At 41.3% G+C, this 17,771-nt stretch overlaps 2 protein-coding genes across 2 annotated transcripts; one reads left to right on the forward strand and one right to left on the reverse strand.

Moving 5' to 3' along the window:
• Positions 1 to 9,914: 9,914 nt before the first annotated feature.
• LOC107747674 (tail-anchored protein insertion receptor WRB-like) lies at positions 9,915 to 14,072 on the reverse strand. The gene is made up of 5 exons (XM_016562268.1): positions 13,741 to 14,072; positions 12,872 to 13,037; positions 11,112 to 11,179; positions 10,885 to 10,999; positions 9,915 to 10,334 (listed from the first exon to the last, which is right to left on the reverse strand). The coding sequence occupies exons 1-5, from the start codon at positions 13,828 to 13,830 to the stop codon at positions 10,261 to 10,263; spliced, it is 513 nt and encodes a 170-aa protein (XP_016417754.1). The 5' UTR covers positions 13,831 to 14,072; the 3' UTR covers positions 9,915 to 10,260.
• A 217-nt stretch (positions 14,073 to 14,289) lies between these two features.
• LOC107747675 (non-histone chromosomal protein HMG-14A-like) lies at positions 14,290 to 16,799 on the forward strand. The gene is made up of 6 exons (XM_016562269.1): positions 14,290 to 14,458; positions 15,714 to 15,740; positions 15,870 to 15,899; positions 15,991 to 16,032; positions 16,120 to 16,251; positions 16,643 to 16,799. Exons 1-6 carry the CDS (start codon positions 14,441 to 14,443, stop codon positions 16,685 to 16,687), a joined length of 294 nt encoding a protein of 97 aa, XP_016417755.1. The 5' UTR covers positions 14,290 to 14,440; the 3' UTR covers positions 16,688 to 16,799.
• Positions 16,800 to 17,771: the final 972 nt, after the last annotated feature.

Here is a 17,771-nt window from a genome sequence, read left to right on the forward strand (position 1 = left end):
AAGCATTATAGCCGTGACGGCGGCAAATAAATATCAAATCAATAAATCATTTAAAACTACAAAAAGGAGACAACAACGGAACAGGAGATGGCATTCTTTCAATCTCCACAAGGACTTGTACCACGGCAGATCAACATTGTTTGTCGCGGACAACTACTGATGTATAATGCTATGTAGTATAATAAATGATAAGACACTTGTTCTTTGCTTTGTTTTATTTTATATAAGAAAGTGTAACATTAAAATATATTAAAGTGCACATAAACACACACAAAACTCAAGTACATACGGAGGGAGGGGTTCTAGCAGACCAATAATAGCGCTTGCGGTCCGTGTAGAATTGACGCGCTGTTCGATTTTTGGAGAGGTGCACGTCAGGCTACGGCGTAGGGTGTGCGTCTATGCGTAGGCTACGGCATAGGTTTGACGCAGAAGTATAAATTGGGCTTTATACTGGCGAACGCGCCATCTGCTCCTCAGATTTCTCTGCCTTCACGAAGCGGCCATTTTAGACCTTCTGTTGCGGTTTTTCTGGCTTGATATTTGGACTGTTTTTTGTTGAGCTTTCTTCATTTGCATTTCGGCAACTGCGACAGTGGAACACTGTTCTCCTTGCGGTGAAGTGCATGGAATTTCGTCGTTGCCAGCCGCCGTGTGTGTCAAGTGTTTGTCGCATGCGTGCGAGGCGGTTTACGGCACTTCTAATGTAAAAAAAAAAAAGTCAGCCTCAAAACCCTCTGCAAAAACTAGACTCACGGTTTTTGAGAAGGAGTCTTCCATCTTTCCCCGTCGCGCTCCGGAAGTGGCCGAGGCCCTCCATGAATACGCGGCCTGGGGTTCGGATGTGGAGCTCGAGGCAATGGAGAGCGAGCAGACGGGCCTCGCCCTTTCTCTCCCTCTCTCGCCCAAGTGCGAGGATTCGCCGGTTTAATTCTCGCATGATTATGAATGCCCTAGCCCGGAGGCATGCGAAACGATTTACTTTGAGCTAGAGGATGTTTTGTACACTGCGGCGTCCGACTCCGAGGATTTCGGGCCTGCTTCAGCCGACGCTCTCCCGCCTAGCGGCCAGGAAGCGCGACCTTCCGCGGCCTACTCAGAGCTTGTAAGACGTGCGCCACAGAGAAGCTCTCTTTTGATTGGCCCGACGAGCCCCATGAATCCCAGTCATCTAAACACAACAAGCGGTTTCTGAGCGCCCCAAATTCGAGGACTGCGTGGAGAAAGCTGCCCTTTTTCAGCGATCTGCATCATGAGATCTCCAGATCTTGGAAGCAGCCTTTTTCCGCCCGCCTTACTAACGCAAAAAAAAAAAAAAAATCCCAGGCAAAACCACTTGTTTTGCTGCTTATATATTGCAAATTGGTGTCTTACTATATTATTTTCGTGTATTTCTTATTATAACACACTGGTTTGTTGTTCAAACAGATTTTCTGTGTTATTCTTCACAAATTTCGGGGGCCAGACCGTTTATACATTTCTGCCCACTTCTAACTGTCTCCTCATTCGGTTTCTGTCACATCCATCAACCAGCTTCGGTGTGCAGTAATCGTTCAGTCACACTCTCTTTCAACATGGGGGGTGGGAGACGCACCAGGCGTTCTCCCCTTAGTTACCGCCTATTTCTTTGTCACCTGCTGCTCATGTGATAGGAGACACATTCAGTTCTCTCCCAAAGCCAGCAGACCCTGTACCAGTCACAGACCAGGCCCTCAACCCTGTGGGCTTCCTCATCCTGCATCAGGACGCCAGAGGCTCTCCTTCGCGGTAGATGATGTTATCCCCTCCAGACCATCTCGGCACCCCACACAGGTATGTCCTCTAGACTGCAACACACTGCTTCCTCTATCACAATTCTTTCATGAATGGAAGCGTCTACTAGGGGTATCGCCTTGGGTTCTCTGCACATTTCAGTTTGATTACACACTTCAGTTCTGTCACAACTCCACCCCCTTCCCCCGCTTTGATGGGGTTAACCTGACTGTAGTGAGCAGCGCCTCAGAGGCTTCTGTGCTACAGCGGGAACTATTTTCCTTCCTCCACAAGGGAGTGATAGAAGAGGTTCCTCCAGCGGTCAAGATTTGACGCTGAAGGCTATTATGTCACAGAATTTGTGCAGGAGACTGGTTTGTCACTGTTGACCTGAAGGATGCCTATTTTCATATTCAGGTTGCTCGGCATCACAGGAAGTTCCTCAGGTTCGCCTTTGGGGGAAAGGCTTACAGTACAAGGTTCTTCCCTTTGGCCTGGCCTTGGCACCAAGGACATTCACAAAGTGCATGGATGCTGCTCTGGCCCCATTGAGGCTCCAGGGCATCCGTATACTCACTTACCTGGACAATTGGCTCATTTTAGCCAACTCCAGGAAATTAGTGAGTTACCACAGGGATGTTCTCCTTCACCACATTCTGTTTTTTGGCCTCTGACCCCCTCACAACTGACTGTTTTCTTGGGGGTTCGCTTGGATTCCGTTCAGATGCAGGCCCATCTGGCTCCTGCCGGGATTTCCAACCTCAACGCATGCTTGGCCCGCTTCAAGCTAGGCCATCATGTTTCTGTGAGCACTCCTTGACCTCAGAATGAACGCCAAAAAGAATGTTTTCACCCCCTCACAACAGATTGTTTTCTTGAGGGTTCACTTGGATTCCGTTCAGATGCAGGCCCTTCTGGCTTATGCCCGGATTTCTAACCTCAACGCATGCTTGGCTCGCTTCAAGCTAGGCCATCATGTTTCTGTGAGCACTTCTTGGTCTCAGAATGAACGCCAAAATGTGTCTGTGAGCACTTCTTGGCCTCAGAATCAATGCCAAAAAGAGTTCTCATCCCCCTCACAACAGATTGTTGTCTTAGGGATTCACTTGGATCCCGTTCAGATGCAGGCCCGTCTGACTCCTGCCCGGATTTCTAGCCTCAACGCATGCTTGGCCCGCTTTAAGCTAGGCCATCATGTTTCTGTGAGCTCTTGTCGCTGGCTCTTGGGCCTCATGGCCGCAGCCTCCCCGGTGCTGCCCCTGGGACTGCTTCATATGAGGCCGTTCCTTTGGTGGATGAAACATTTAAGGATCCGCTCGATTTCGCTTATTAAAGGTGCCGCGCAGTTGCTTCCGCGCCCTTTCAATATGGTGGGACCCCCCTCTTTCTTCTGAGAGGGGTCAGTATGAACGTTGTTACCGTCGCCAAATGGTTACGACGGACGGCTCTCTGACGGGCTGGGGTGCGGTCTTCGAGGACAGACCATCGTGTGGAGTTTGGGCGGGAGAGTTCCTCTCTTGGCACATAAACAGCCTGGAGCTGTGAGCCGTCTCTCTGGCACTGATACACTTTCTCCCCTCACTACAGGGGTGTCACGTGATTGTCAGGATGGACAGCATGGCGGTGGTATCTCATATAAACCGCCAAGGGGGTTCACGGTCACGCACCCTAGACAGCCCTAGGCATGCGTGCAGTCTTCTCCTTTGGGTTCAAGGCAGACTCCTTTCCCAGAGAGCGGTTCATGTCCCAGGGGCCTTGAACCGCGCAGTGGAATTTCTGTCAAGACAGAAGCTCAGATCAGGGGGATGGATGAACCGCCAAACACTAGCCCAGATTTGGGATTGTTCGGCAGGGCGGAAATGGACCTCTTTGCGTCGCAGGAGTTGTCCCAATACCTGCTTTGGTTCTCCCTGAGTTCCCCAGCATCTCTGGGCATAGATGTGTTCGCTCCCGTGGCCGGACCTGAAACTTTATGTGTTTCTGCCTGTCAAGTTGAATTCTGGCGGTGCTGTGCAGGGTGAAGGAGAGCAGGGTCCGTCTCCTACTCGTAGCCCCGTTCTGGCCGTCTCAGATGTGGTTCTCTGAGCTGATTTTTCTTCTAGATCGCCCTCCTTGGGAGATTCCGATCAGAAAAGTTTTGCTAAATCTCAGCTTCAAGGCAAGATCTGACACCCTCAACCCACAGAAGCTGTGGGTATGGCCCCTATAAGGCCACCAGCTTTTACTTCTAGTCTGACTGCTAATGTTCAGGAGACTGTCGCTTGTGCCAGAGCCCTTTCCGCGAGGATGCTGTATTCCTCCAAATGGAAGGTCTTTGAGTCATGGTGCTTAGCCCATGTGGTGGACCCAGTCAGCTGCCTTGTAGGTCCAGTGCTGGGGTTCCTGCAAGAAAAATTTGTGGCTGCTACTACCCTGAGAGTTTGTCGCAGCATTGCCGCTCTGAGAGAATTGGATGAAGTTCCCCTGGGGAGACATCGGTTGGTCCTCATGTTTATACATGGGGTTCGGCGTCTGAAGCCAACAACGCCCCCTTGGAGTTCCTTCTTGGGACATGTCAGTCATCCTGAAGGGCTTAATGGAAGCTCCTTTTGAGCCCTTGGAGTCAGCTCCAGTGCGGATTTTGACTCAAGGTTACTCTTTTGTTGCCGCTAACTTCTTTGAAGCAAGTTGGGGATTTTCAAGCTCTCTCTGTCAGCGAGGTCTGGTCAAAGTAACCTTACGACCCAGGTCGGGCTATGTTCCCAAGGTTTTGTCCACATCATTTCGCTCTCAAGTGGTTACCCTTAACTTTTTCCATCCTCCTCCTTTTGCTTCAGGCGGGGATGTGAGACTTTACATGCCCTGCCCTGTCTGAGCTTTGAAGCTCTACGTGGACCGCTCTAGCCATTGGAGAAAATCTCCCCCAGCTGTTAATATGCTTTGTTGCTGGCCGCCGGGGGCTTGCTGCAGCGAAGCACAAAATTTTGCATTGGGTTAGAGACGCTATTTCGCTGGCATACGAGGTGCGTGGTCTTTCTTCACCTCTCAGTCTTCGGGCGCATTCCACGAGGGCTGTGGCTTCCTCTCAAGCTCTTTTTAGGGGAGTCCCCCCAGAGGATAATTGTGTAGTGGCAGGATGGTCCTCTCCGCACACTCTTATCAGGTCCTATAATTTGGATCTTGACACGGCTCCTGGTTCTTTGGTCTTGTCTGCTTGAACCAGCTGGGGGTACTATCTGGTTCTTCATCGGGCCAGATACGGCAGCACTTTAGCTTGGCGTTTTTGGTATATTGTTCCCATTGCGTCATAGCGATGCAGCGTTGAGTGAACCTATGAAAGAGAACGACTGGGGTTACTTGCGTAACCCATGTTCTCTGAGTAGGGAACAAGACGCTGCGTCTGCTGCCAAGCTCCTCGCGCTGCCGTCAAGAGGCCTTTTTCGGCAGAGAAATCTAAGGAGCAGATGGCACATTCGCCAGTATAAGGATGGCGATGTAAGAGCGTACAGGCGGCACCCACGCCATCAGCCAATGAATTGGCGTGATTCTATACGGGCTTCAGACAATCGGCACACCCAGAGGGCGCTCCCATTGCATCATAGCGACGCAGCGTCTCCTTCCCTACTCAGAGAACATGGGTTACGCGAGTAACCCGAGACAATGTCAGACGATAACAACATGTTTCTTTTACACATCAAATTACCACATAGAAAAAAACCTGACTGACCAGCCAGGGTTACAACACTTTCCAATGACCCTCCACTGGACCCATAACCATTGCACAAAATGGGATAGTGTGACATTTCCCACAATTGTAAGACTAAGGGTGCTTTCACACCTGGCCCATTGTTTCGGAACCTGGCGCGTTTCCCCGGTCTTTATTAATTATATGATGTCGTTACGTTGCTGTCTTGCCGCAGCCAATCGCTGCATTGCTGATCGTGGTTTCGAGTATCGATACATAGCCCCTTTTAAACCAACCCATGAACGCGCAATTATCTCAGATAACTCAATCCAGCCATACTAATCATAAACAACAGCTGCGTTCGAAGAACCGAATTAGCCAGATTCTGATTAGCGCGATGATATCATCTTGGATGTGACATTTCATCTCGGATGTAATAAGCGACGTACGAAGAAGAACGGGCCCCTGTTGTCGTCCCATCCTGACAGATGACAGCTGTGACAGCTAAATGGAATCCCGGAAAATAAACCGTGAAACTTTGACCAATGAGAGAACAGTTTACTCAAATGACTTGAATTAACAAATTTGGTCCGTTTAGAAACATCGCCGTGTGAAAGCGTACCGCACCAAGAATAAAAAGCAACATTGTAATAATTTGAATCCCTGTTTCGGAACAAAGTAATCGATCTACAGGTGTGAAAGCACCCTAACACACACACTCTCTCGCACACACACACTGTTTCAGAGTAGTTATACTTTATGTGTTTGTTCTATTTGTTTACTCGATAAAAATGCACAGGGCTGAAGCACTGTTAAATAAATAAATACAAAATCTGACTTGCAAATAAAAAAAAAAAAAATGTAAAAAAAAGTAGACTGAACAAAGTTTTTTTTTTTTAGTAGGAGGAGTTATGATGTAAACTGAACAAAAATACTCTAAAAAATGTTTCTAACAAAAGTTGTTTTGTTGACCTTAATTATATACTCAAGTATTTGTTCAAAACTTGTTGTCCTAACTTTCCAAATTGAGTCAGAACAAACAATTTTATCTTCAAATATTGTACAAGTTCCCAGCATACATTTCCTCTAGATTTAAGAGGAATATAATGCCCATATCATGCAGCGGGCTTTGAAAATCAAACGTAAAGGTTAAATAAGGTTAGCTCTTTGCATTGCTAAATGTTAAAGGGGTCATATGATGCTGCTAAAAAGAACGTTATTTTGTGTATTTGGTGTAATGAAATGTGTTTATGCAGTTTAAGGTTCAAAAAACACATTATTGTCCACATACTGTACATTATTGTTTTTCCTCTATGCCCCGCCTTCTGAAACGCGTCGATTTTTACAAAGCTCATCAGTCTGAAAAAGCGAGGTGTGCTCTGATTGGCCAGCTATCCAGTGCGTTGTGATTGGCCGAATACCTCAACCGTGTGACGGAAATGTTACGCCCCTTACCATACTGTGATGCCCTGTCTGGCCGGAGCGATGAGACAAAACGACTCGAGCCTCTCGGTGTCTATTTCTGTCCCCAGCACATCATCATGTGGTGGGATTGGTGCGTTTGTCCCACTGCTGTCTGAGTGATTGGCAATTTCAGCAGTCTGTCCACATCAGGAGTTGCTAAAGTTAGTGGAGTGACTTGCATATATGGACAGAGATGCTGTTTTTAAAAAAACATGTAATTTGTAATCTAATTGCGTAAATAACAAATAAATAAAAAGTTTGTACATTTTGATGACTGGCCAGTCTGCCAGTTGAGTTGGTACTATTTAAAAACCTCTGGTTAATATTGCTAATTCATTATGATAAAACGAAAAATTCCTACAGGTTTAAATTGGAAAGTTCCCACACTCTCATATACAGGGACAGAGTTGTTGTCCAGGGAAACAACAGAGAATGTTGTCCCCGGCTCTCTTCTAAAATATGACCTATCTGGCCTGGGAAGAGAAAGCCTAGCCTAGCATTCCCATCATAATTTGGTCTTGGGCTCTGTCACAGGATGAGAACATCACAGAGGCTTGAGGTGGGTGCTTTTGGGCAACAAGAAACCATCTAGCAATGCTCTTGCAGTGACCAAAAAAAAAAAAATCATAGCAACATTCCAGGAAACACCCAAAACATCCTAGCAATAGTTAAGCACATATCTGATGGGAAAGATAGGAATATCATGGCAGCAAGTTTTGCACAGACAAGAACTTCTATCAGAAAATTTGAAGATGTGCATTATATTGTCACTCCCCCTCTGAATTGTTGTGGCAATCCAGAAATTTCACGTGCATGCACAAAACAAGCTGTTAATTTAAGAACTCTGTCTGTATTGGTTCATTATGTTGCAAGGTTGGTTAAATAAAGATCTTGCAAACAAAAATAAAATAAGCATCATAAATAACAGCAACAACAATGTATAAAATTACAAGAAAACATTATATATCAACTATTAAGGTTAGCTAGCTATAACTAATATTATAGCTAATGATGTTACATTTATTAAACGTCACTTAAATAGCTGAAAGGCTATAGTGTAAATGTACATTGATGTGTCATCTAACATTAATGCACCATAAAGTTGCCTATAGTTAACTCAACCACTGAAATTAACTAACATGTCACGGAGTAATGTTAAGTAGCTTCTGAATACATTAAAAACAAAAAGTATATTAAGAAAAGTACAAAAAATATTTTTTTTTCTCTTAAAGTAGAGGAAAATGTGAGAAGATTGTTGTGCTTGGATGAGAAGTGATGCAGTGATGAATTTATATTTAATCCTCAGGTGTCAAATATATTTAAAACATATTCAAGCAGAACTTTTGAGCTTGAGGTTCCTCATGGTTTGGTGCTTGGACCACTCCTCTTCTTGATATCGCTGTAGACTTTTCTCATTCAAAACATATGGTGGTGTCGCATAGTCCTTAATGCAGTGAAAGAGTCCTAAAAACATCATCACACAACTGCTGTTTTTTTTAACATAAATTTAAAAATTTAAAATTCATAAAATTTTCCGCCAAATTGCGGAAGTAAAATAGATGCAAATCAAAACTGAGCCTGTTTACTTTCTTAATGCATGTTCTTGGTCTTATTGTGAATGATTTATGATTGCACATTATTCCAAAGAATGTTTGTCTTTTTATAAAAACTTAATAGCTTGCATCGGAAAGAACATTTCTGTTCTGTTCACCAAGCCCTCCTCTCCAACCACCTAACGTAGTGACTACTTTTCATGATCCCAAAAAATTCCTGATGGATAACATCAAGTCCTACCCTAGATTATTTACTTGTTGAAGTCTCTGTTTCACTCAGAAATGAGTCACATTATAGAAGCAATAGGAGTCGTGAATGTCAATTTATATCGACTTTAACCTCCAGTTGCTCCTTATGTCACAGTAAGTATAAGACAGGAGATGAACTCAACAGCAGAGCTTTATTTACGCAGATGGTGAGTGAAGCAGTGACAACAGGTCAGTACTGATGCATCTGTGAATGAAAACATGACAGATGAGAATAACTAATAGGGATACACTGGACATGAGAAGACAAGAAAAGCTCAGGAGATTATTGATGATGACGGAGAAGAGGAAACACAGGAGACAAGGACGCTGGAGAGACGAGGATATCAACAAGATAAGTGATCCTCTATGTCAATTAAGGAAATAAGATTTGAAGTGTGGGTTGAACATGTGTCCTGCTCTTTAAATGAAGGCACACGAAGCCTGGTTACTGATGTATCTATTCTTCTCAATAAATTTTTTTTAATGTGAACCATGCCTTGATCCCAAACTCTTAAAACACATTACAGCAATGCACTAAGACGAAAAACACTGCAAAACCATTGCTAAAGATCTGGTGTTCATAAATCCAGTCAGACAACCTGTCTACACATGTAGAAAAAGTCTGGACTGTTGCTATACTCTTCTCAGTAGCGAGAATCCAGCAAAGATCACCGTTAGAACACAATGGGCAATCCTGAAAGAGGTGAAAAAGAACCCAAGTATTGCGGCAAAAGACCTTCAGAAAAACACTGAACACGGTTCATGAACGGACAACATAAAGGAAACCATTGCTGCCAAAAAAAAATATGGATATGTCTCATCTTTGTCCAAGATCATGTTACACAGCACTTCTGGGAAAATATTCTGGGGACAACTGAGAAAAGTTTAACCTTTTAGCAAAAACGCAAAAAGGGGCACTGCAAACCAACACTAAAACCTCTTCCCAACTGTGAAGAATGGTCGAAGGACCATCATGGTTTAGCACCGTTTTGCTGCCTCGTTTATTCAGATTGTAAAATTAAATCAGACCAAACTGAAAAAAAAAAAATCAATGCATAAATTCAGACATTTTCAAAGGGTTCACAGACTTATTCTTACTACTTTAAAGGCAAATAAAACACTGTACACACCTTTTCATTTATTATTTATTTTGTTGAAAAACTAAAATCAATAAATACATTTATAACACTGACAAAAATAATATTCAATTTTGGTACAAGCAATAAATAGACAAAATATTTTGCTTTGCTTCAGATTACAACATAAACCTTAAAAAAAGTGTTTAGCAATTTGTTAGGAATGTGTACATATCAGCATTTACTAACTAAATGCAAATAAAAACCTTTAATCGTCATTCAACAAGAATTTGTAAACAATGAAGGCTAAAATCAATTTACTACACACTTAAACCACTTAACGGAACGGTGAATTGCATTAAAAAAAAAAACAGACAATCAGTTTGGACCATTCATCACAAAATGTACAAAATATAGACTGTTTTTTAGCAAGAGGACTGAAACAAACCTGTACAGAAAAATTCAGTGACTGCGTAATCATGTTGATATAACACTGTTAAGATTAACTGACAGCATGTAGAATGATGGCCACAACCTTGTTGCAGACAACTAGCCAGCATGTGATTCCAACACCACCTGACATAAAGCAGCAAAAAGCACTTCATAAGCCTTTAAACTCCATGTAATTATATTTATTTCATCCAGACGGCATGTCAATCATGTATTTAAGATGCCAAGTTATTCACATTTTAAAGGGGTCATATGATGCGATTTCAAGTTTTGCTTTCTCTTTGGAGTGTTACAAGCTCTTGGTGCATAAAGAAGATCTGTAAAGTTGCAAAGACTAACGTCTCAAATCCAAAGAGATATTCTTTATAAAAGTTAAGAGTCAGCAACGCCTACCTAAAACGCCTCGTTCTAACACGCCCTGGCCAATCAGAGCAGACTGCTTGTCAAAGGAGGGGCTTTGTTGAAAACGAGCGTTTGAGAGAGGCGGGGCATAGAGGACCTACAATAATGTACAGTATTTGGAAAATAATGTGTTTTTTGAACATTAAAGCTTGTCAACATATTCTGTTACACCAAATAATGATCTTTAAAATAGCATCATATGACCCCTTTAAATCAATTTATCCTACTATCCTTCCAAAATGGCAATCAAATACCACTGGTGACTTGGATATACCTGCAATTCCAGAAGGAAAGGCTACTAGTCCCTCCAGTGGAGCAATCCATTTACTAGGCACCACTGTGACCGGAACTGCATAATACTTCAATATGAGCGAGATCATGAGCGCCGCCTAACAACAGACAGCAAAAAATAAAATAAAATGCCATCATGAGAGAAAATGAACAACTGATGCATACATCAATCATATCAAAGCACAAATTAAAACATTAATCCTCACCCACCTGAAGAATGTAAAACACAATATTTACAATCCATTTCATTTTTGCCTGCTGTGAAGTTCTTGATTTGACTGTAAAAAAGAAAAAAGACAGACAGACAATGAATATAACCAACATTTCTGTCTACTCATGGTTTCCATTTAAACAGGCTTCTTCAAATCCAGCCCTGGAGAACCCTGCTATGCAAATAAATGTGAAATGGATTGAATTGAAACCACTCGATTATCGATACGGAATATTTTTTACAATTTTAATGGATGGACAGAAACTCTCAGGTTTAAAGTATCTTCATTTGTGTTTCAAAGATGAACCAGAGTCTTATGAGTTTGGAACGATATGAGGTTGAGTAAATGACAGAATTTTCATTTTTGGGTGAGCTATGCCTTTAACAAGTTATATCTATGCTATTCTCCAATAACTTGAAGGACAGCAACAGACAGCAGCCAAGCCATTTGTCTTATTTCATGAATGCTTAAGCCGTTATCTGAAACCCACCTGCCATTTTCCACACTTGGCCTGAGACTTTGAATTCTCCACTGCAAAGTGACGAAACTTTTGGTTTCTCAGTTCTTCTCGCCCCACTATAAAGTGGACAAAGGTAGTTTATATGCTTCCAGTGAGGTGTGCTGGTGACTGCAAATATCTTAACACTTGCCCATTGCTTCTTGTTTTCAACAGTGCAATACTACACATGTCGTTTGCAATACAATTTGGCTGTTTTGTGGGTTTCTTTCTGTGTTTTGCTGGTTAGAAAGCAATCATTTGCGGGTTTCCATCCAAAGTTGCGAATTTAACTTATGTGCAAAATTGGAAAAATCACAAAGCATTTGCGAATAATGCTGCGTTCAAGTCCTCCTGGGACATTCGTACTTACGAGTTGACAAGTCGTAATTATGACGTCAGGTGCGTTCAAGTCAGTTTAGTCGGAACAAGATGGCGGTGTACCTTCTTTTAATAAATTACAAGAAAATACAACAGGGTCTGTTAACTCTGCTTATAGAAAATGAAGAGCAAAGAATTCGCATCAGGTGTGTTTTGCGTTTTTAATATTTTTAAAAAGTAATTTATGAAGCCACTTTAATCTGAAAAACTTCATCAAAACTATCAATTTAAACAAAAATTTACCGTCAACTAAAGACGTTGCATCCATCGATTCCGCCATGTTTCCCACTCGTAATAACGAATTTGTGGTGGCATTCCTATGCGTTCAACTCGTAAATACGATCTATCCGACATGACTTGAACGCACCATAAGCACCGTTTCCATTCAACGAGTCAAAGAGAACAAAATCGTCACTTCCTGATAAACTGGCACTAAATATCACTAGGAAAAGTTAAAGCCACTGAATACAATAACTTTCATATATAATAAATTATTTGCACCTCAGACGAAACACAATAAATGAGGTCATTGCTTTAGGTTATGCCGTCCCATAGCGCAAAGTCACATGACTTTTTTGATGCGCATGGAGGAATTTATTCGCAAAATGCATTTCCATCTCCCATTATTCGCATTAGCCCTTTTTCGCACAAGTCAAAAACCACCTCAAGCAAGTGTAAAAACTTTTTTGCGAATTAAGGGATGTTTTTCTTCTTCGAAAATTGGTGTTTCCATTACCATTATTCTGATGCGATACTTCAAAATGTGCATAAAAACAGTGTGAAGGAAACATAGCTATTGTAGCTTGTCACTTCATCAACATTTTGCTGCACAAGCTTGTAATGCACATACCCCTTTAAGAAAAGCACAAAATAACTTTTACCAAGAGTCTTCAGTTGATCGGTCATCTTGTTGATCTTGCGTTCCAGTCTAGCATATCTGGCAAACTCGTCCATCATACCGATGGTGGACAGCTCCATCTTCATGTTTTGGATCTCCGTCCTCATCTCCATCTCTTGATCAGCATCTTTCTGGAAGATCTTGGACAGCTATGAGAACAAACACACAAGATCTTAATGTAAATCTGCTCATTCATTTTAAATTGCAACCAAATTTACTCAAAGCTTTTACACGATTACCAAAAACAGAATCAAAAGGGTGATTTACAGACAAAGACCTAGAAAGGCAAAACATTACATTTGTTAAATAAAATCTAGGTTACAAGTGCACACATTTCTCCAATTTTTCCATAGTAAGCATACTCTGAATGTCCTCATTACAATTGAAAATAACTATAATCTAGATATGCAACAGATATTAGCAAGTTTTTGGCACTATTGGTAAAGCTATGTCAGATTTTTTTTTTTTTTTAAATGTATAACATGGTACAAGTATGTTGGAGTACCACGTACGTGAAATGGTGTATTATATGAAATAATTCATTCAGTGCCGTTATATACATCACAGTAACATGGTGCTGTCATCTGATACCATGAAAGAAGTGCAGTGTGTTTTATTGGTTTGTAAAATATTATTAGCCCACATCAAACGTTTGTTTGGCACTATTAACTGTCCTCTAGTTGGTGTTTATGAATGAGTCTGACTTAGCTAAATCTAGAGATGGTGAACAGAGCTGCTTTTGTTTGCTGTGACTGTATCACAGAGCATTTATGGCGTCACATTACGACTAGTGTATGTTTAAATTATATATGTGCTTACGCGTCCCTAAAACTCTTTAGAATCAGTACTTACAAATGAAGAAATGGACGGCAGCAATGTTTTGACAAGGTTGACCAGAAACACCGAGCTCAGTACAAAGAACCAGTTAAACCCGGCAGCCATTTTCTTTTCATCAGCCGGATCCTCCCCCAATAATACAAGCCCACTAGCGCTGTTTTTTAACTGGTTCCTTACCTTAAATGTTACAATATGCTTATATTATCTAAAAATATGCAACGACAGATATCAAATATCCGAAAAGGGAATGTTTATAAGACATCACGTTTTTTTTTTCTTTCTTAAGCGTTGTGTTTCTTTAAATGCATTCAAATTATCTGAATATATAACCAATGCAATCAATACAAAATATATATTTACACGCTTACAGAAACAATACAGAAAGTGGCGCCTAAAGTATATACAAGCAAATCTGTGATTGACATCTCAACCTATCCACACAGGTACTTTGCTTTGGTTTGAAATGTGGTTGCTTTGACGTTTCAGCCAATCACCGCCGAGAAGGGGCGGAGCGTAGCTCGCATCAGGTTAGTGCTATAATGAAAAGAATATAGAAAGGGGAGATCCAATCCGGTTTCAGCTAGTTTGTGTTCCGATAGGACATTAATGCTTGCTTCGGTGTTTCTAGACCCGGTTCTTACACTTTACTTATCAGCGCGTAAGCTGTTTTAATTGATTTATTTTTGTTGTGAAAGCATACAAGATTTACGCAGCCATGCCTAAAAGGAGCAAAGTAAGTTCAAAAATATTTTTTTTTAAATTCTCTTTTATAGTATGGTTTTAATAGCCTGCGATAATTAAATATGCACGTGTTTCGAAAGCTTTATGTGAAGTTATGTGAGTGTTGACTGCATTGCTGATGTGTTGATTCGTAATCTAGGGCATGTGAGTCGGTGGCATGAATCTGGCGCCTTTTTACTGAACGTTAGAGCTGTGCTATATTCCGTCGACTGCGTGTGGATATTTAAAGAATAGAGCATTCTCGGCTTTACTTTTACATTCAAATCGTGTATAGAATGCGCAAAGTAATGATCAGACAAAGGGGTGTAACCGCGTAACGTTTGGTCGCGTTATTCCTCATGGAGAAGAGCTGCAAATGTTTTGCTTTTAACCGCGGTGTTTTAATACCTTTATAACCATATACATACGAAGCAGTCGAAGTTTTAAATTTGAGGACATTGTGGGATTTTTTTTAGACCCTTGTGTAACTGTAAATACATGTGTAGTTGTGTACGACTCCATATGGTTCTCGAGGACACACACACACACACTAACTTATAGTCTTGAGTGTCATGGCTGCCTTTGCACTAAACACACTTGAAGCCTTAACGTTATATCCAAACGAGTTTATCCCAGGTTTATTTCATAATTCGGGTTTTGCTTGCGTATCCCGCCTGAGTTTCTCACTTGACCTTTGAAACGGACTTTGTAAAGTGGCTAAAGAAAGTTATCAACACCGAGTATTTGTGTACTAAAGATATTAACCTCCCGTTTTCACTTGTCTGTTTTAATGTCGACGCAAACCTGGTTTATGGGAACAATGTGTCGATGTTTAATGTGTTTGCTCGTTGAAAGTGAATGAATTCTGTCTGTAGAGGCGGAGCTAACGCTACTGTTCCCCTCCTCCATGGGAAATAACGTTACTCAAGCACGGACATTTTTCGGTAACATCGTTACCAGCGACAATAAGTTAGCTACGCTCGACAAAGCTAATGCAAATAAATGCACGATCACCGGTTGTTTTATTTTTGTTTATTTTCCCAAGTTTGTTTTTTGTTTCGCCATGTTTTCGCGACAAAATTAATTTGTATAATAAAGGAATTGCGAGTTGAATGTATAACGCCGTACAGGACCCATGGTCTACCCCTCCCCCACGCTCACTTTTAGATAATTGCCCATCACTTGGAGGGGGTGTAGGGGTACAACACCTCCCCCCTCAGACATGATCTATGCACACATACTAACAGCTTCTGTTTCCTCTGGTACAGGCTAACAATGACACTGAAGCAGCTGGGGTAAGTTTGTTACACATACAGTCTGTTACACATACTGACAAATAACACGTTTTTGCATATAACTGCGAGACTTATTGCCTGTTTCTTTTGTTGCCTTCTCATTTTGTCCCTCATCAAATGAACAAACAGCCCAAGAGGCGGTCTGAGAGACTTCAAGGTGTAAGTTGGTTTTGTCAGTCCCTCTGAAGACATATTTTACACAATTACCTTTTTATGAGTCATATAGCTTACGCCGAATTCTGTTGTGCAGAAACCCCAAACACCAAAGTCTGAGCCCAAGCCAAAAGTGAAGGTAAGTCAGTTATCAAATTAAGATTTATTGCTATTAATAAATGTTGCCGGATGTGGCTTAACCATGTATTTTTCTGAAACGTTACAGAAGGCACCTGCAAAGGGCAAGAAGGCCAAGGAGGTAGAAAAGGCCAAACCAGAGGAGAAGAAAGAGGACGCAAAGCCAGAGACTGAGTCCGAGGAGAAAACTCCTGCGGAGAACGGAGAGACCAAAGATGAGGTAGTAAGTCATTTTATAATTAAGTTAGAATAATTCATCTAAAACTTGGTCCTCTATGGCAGTGGTTCCCAACCCTGGTCCTGGAGGCACCCCAACACTGCATGTTTTGCATGTCTCCTTAATCAAACACACCTGATTCAGGTCATCAGCTCATTAGTAGAGACTCCAAGACCTGAAACTGGAGTGTCAAAGAAAGGAGACATGCAAAATGTGCAGTGTTGGGGTGCCTCAAGGACCAGGGTTGGGAACCACTGCTCTATGGTATTGCTTGCATATTTGGCCCTGTATCTATTTGTAGTCCAGAGTGATAGTGAAAATAAATGTCAGTTAGGGATGCATCTGTGGCTATGTCTGTTGAAAACATTTATTTATTGGTTTGGTTTTGTTACAGGGGGACAATGATGAAGCAGGAGGCGAGGAGGAACAGGCCGACTAGAAAGAGGGAGCTGCTAAATAACATTTCACCAGAGCTCCCATACCTCTTTTCTTGTACAATACAGAGGAATATTTTTATTGACTATTTTCTAAAAAGCAGGTTTTTTAGTAGTTCAATATTAGAAGCTCATTTTATAGACAACGTTCAAGAGAAAAACCTTAGAAGAGGGATTCCATCTTTTCCCACTCCCAATTTTTCCTGAAGGAGATTTGCAGTCATGAAACAACTTCCTCATTATTATTATTATTATTGGGTTTTTTTTTTCTAACTCTTTCGTTTTTACAAAAAGGGAGGGGAGTGTAACGGGTTGAGACCGATAATGTGATCGTGCCATTTTTAAAGATTAAAAAAATGAAATTTCTTCAGTCTTTCAATTGAAACTGGTAGAGCTAGCCTGAGACACTAACATTCCATAGGCAATATGAGGGACCCCTGTATGTAGCCTGTATTGTATGGGAAGGGGGTTCTGTAAGAAAATGCTTTTTATTGTTTCTGGGGGGTTGGGATTGATTGTAAGCTGTATTCTATGAATTGAAACCTCTTTATTCAAACTGTTTTATGAATCAACAGCTTTGATTAACGATCCTGCTCACTAGTACTGGAACACTCATCGGATGTGTGATTTACATTGACTTTTGTCTTTGTGTGGTGATTGCATTGCAATGTTGTATAGCTGCTGTGAAAAGGTTTTCATAATTTCTATATGCAGTATGTGATGGTACTTTAAGAGGATGAAAAATGAGTTGTGTGTGTTAGCAAAGCTAATAACAGCTGTGTTACAGTGTTAAACATGCAGGTTATACAAAAAATTACTGTAATTTCATTCATGTGAACATGTCAGAAGTAGCTATATCACTCAAGGTTTTAGGTTAAAAGTACACATGTACAGTTTCTTATTATTATTTCCTTTTTTTTTTTTTTTTGCTGTATCTGTATTTACAGTTTTTGGTTTGATCTTTTTTTAGCCATTTTATCATTTTTTTTATTTAGTTTTTGGTTTAATTTACTTTTTTCTTTTCTTTGGCTTTTATCTTTTAGTTATATATATATATATATATATATATATGTATGTATGTATGTGTGT

This window comes from Sinocyclocheilus rhinocerous, unplaced genomic scaffold (genome assembly GCF_001515625.1).
Source record: "Sinocyclocheilus rhinocerous isolate Xijiao unplaced genomic scaffold, SAMN03320098_v1.1 scaffold2274, whole genome shotgun sequence".
In the NCBI taxonomy this organism is placed as follows: Eukaryota; Metazoa; Chordata; class Actinopteri; order Cypriniformes; family Cyprinidae; genus Sinocyclocheilus; species Sinocyclocheilus rhinocerous.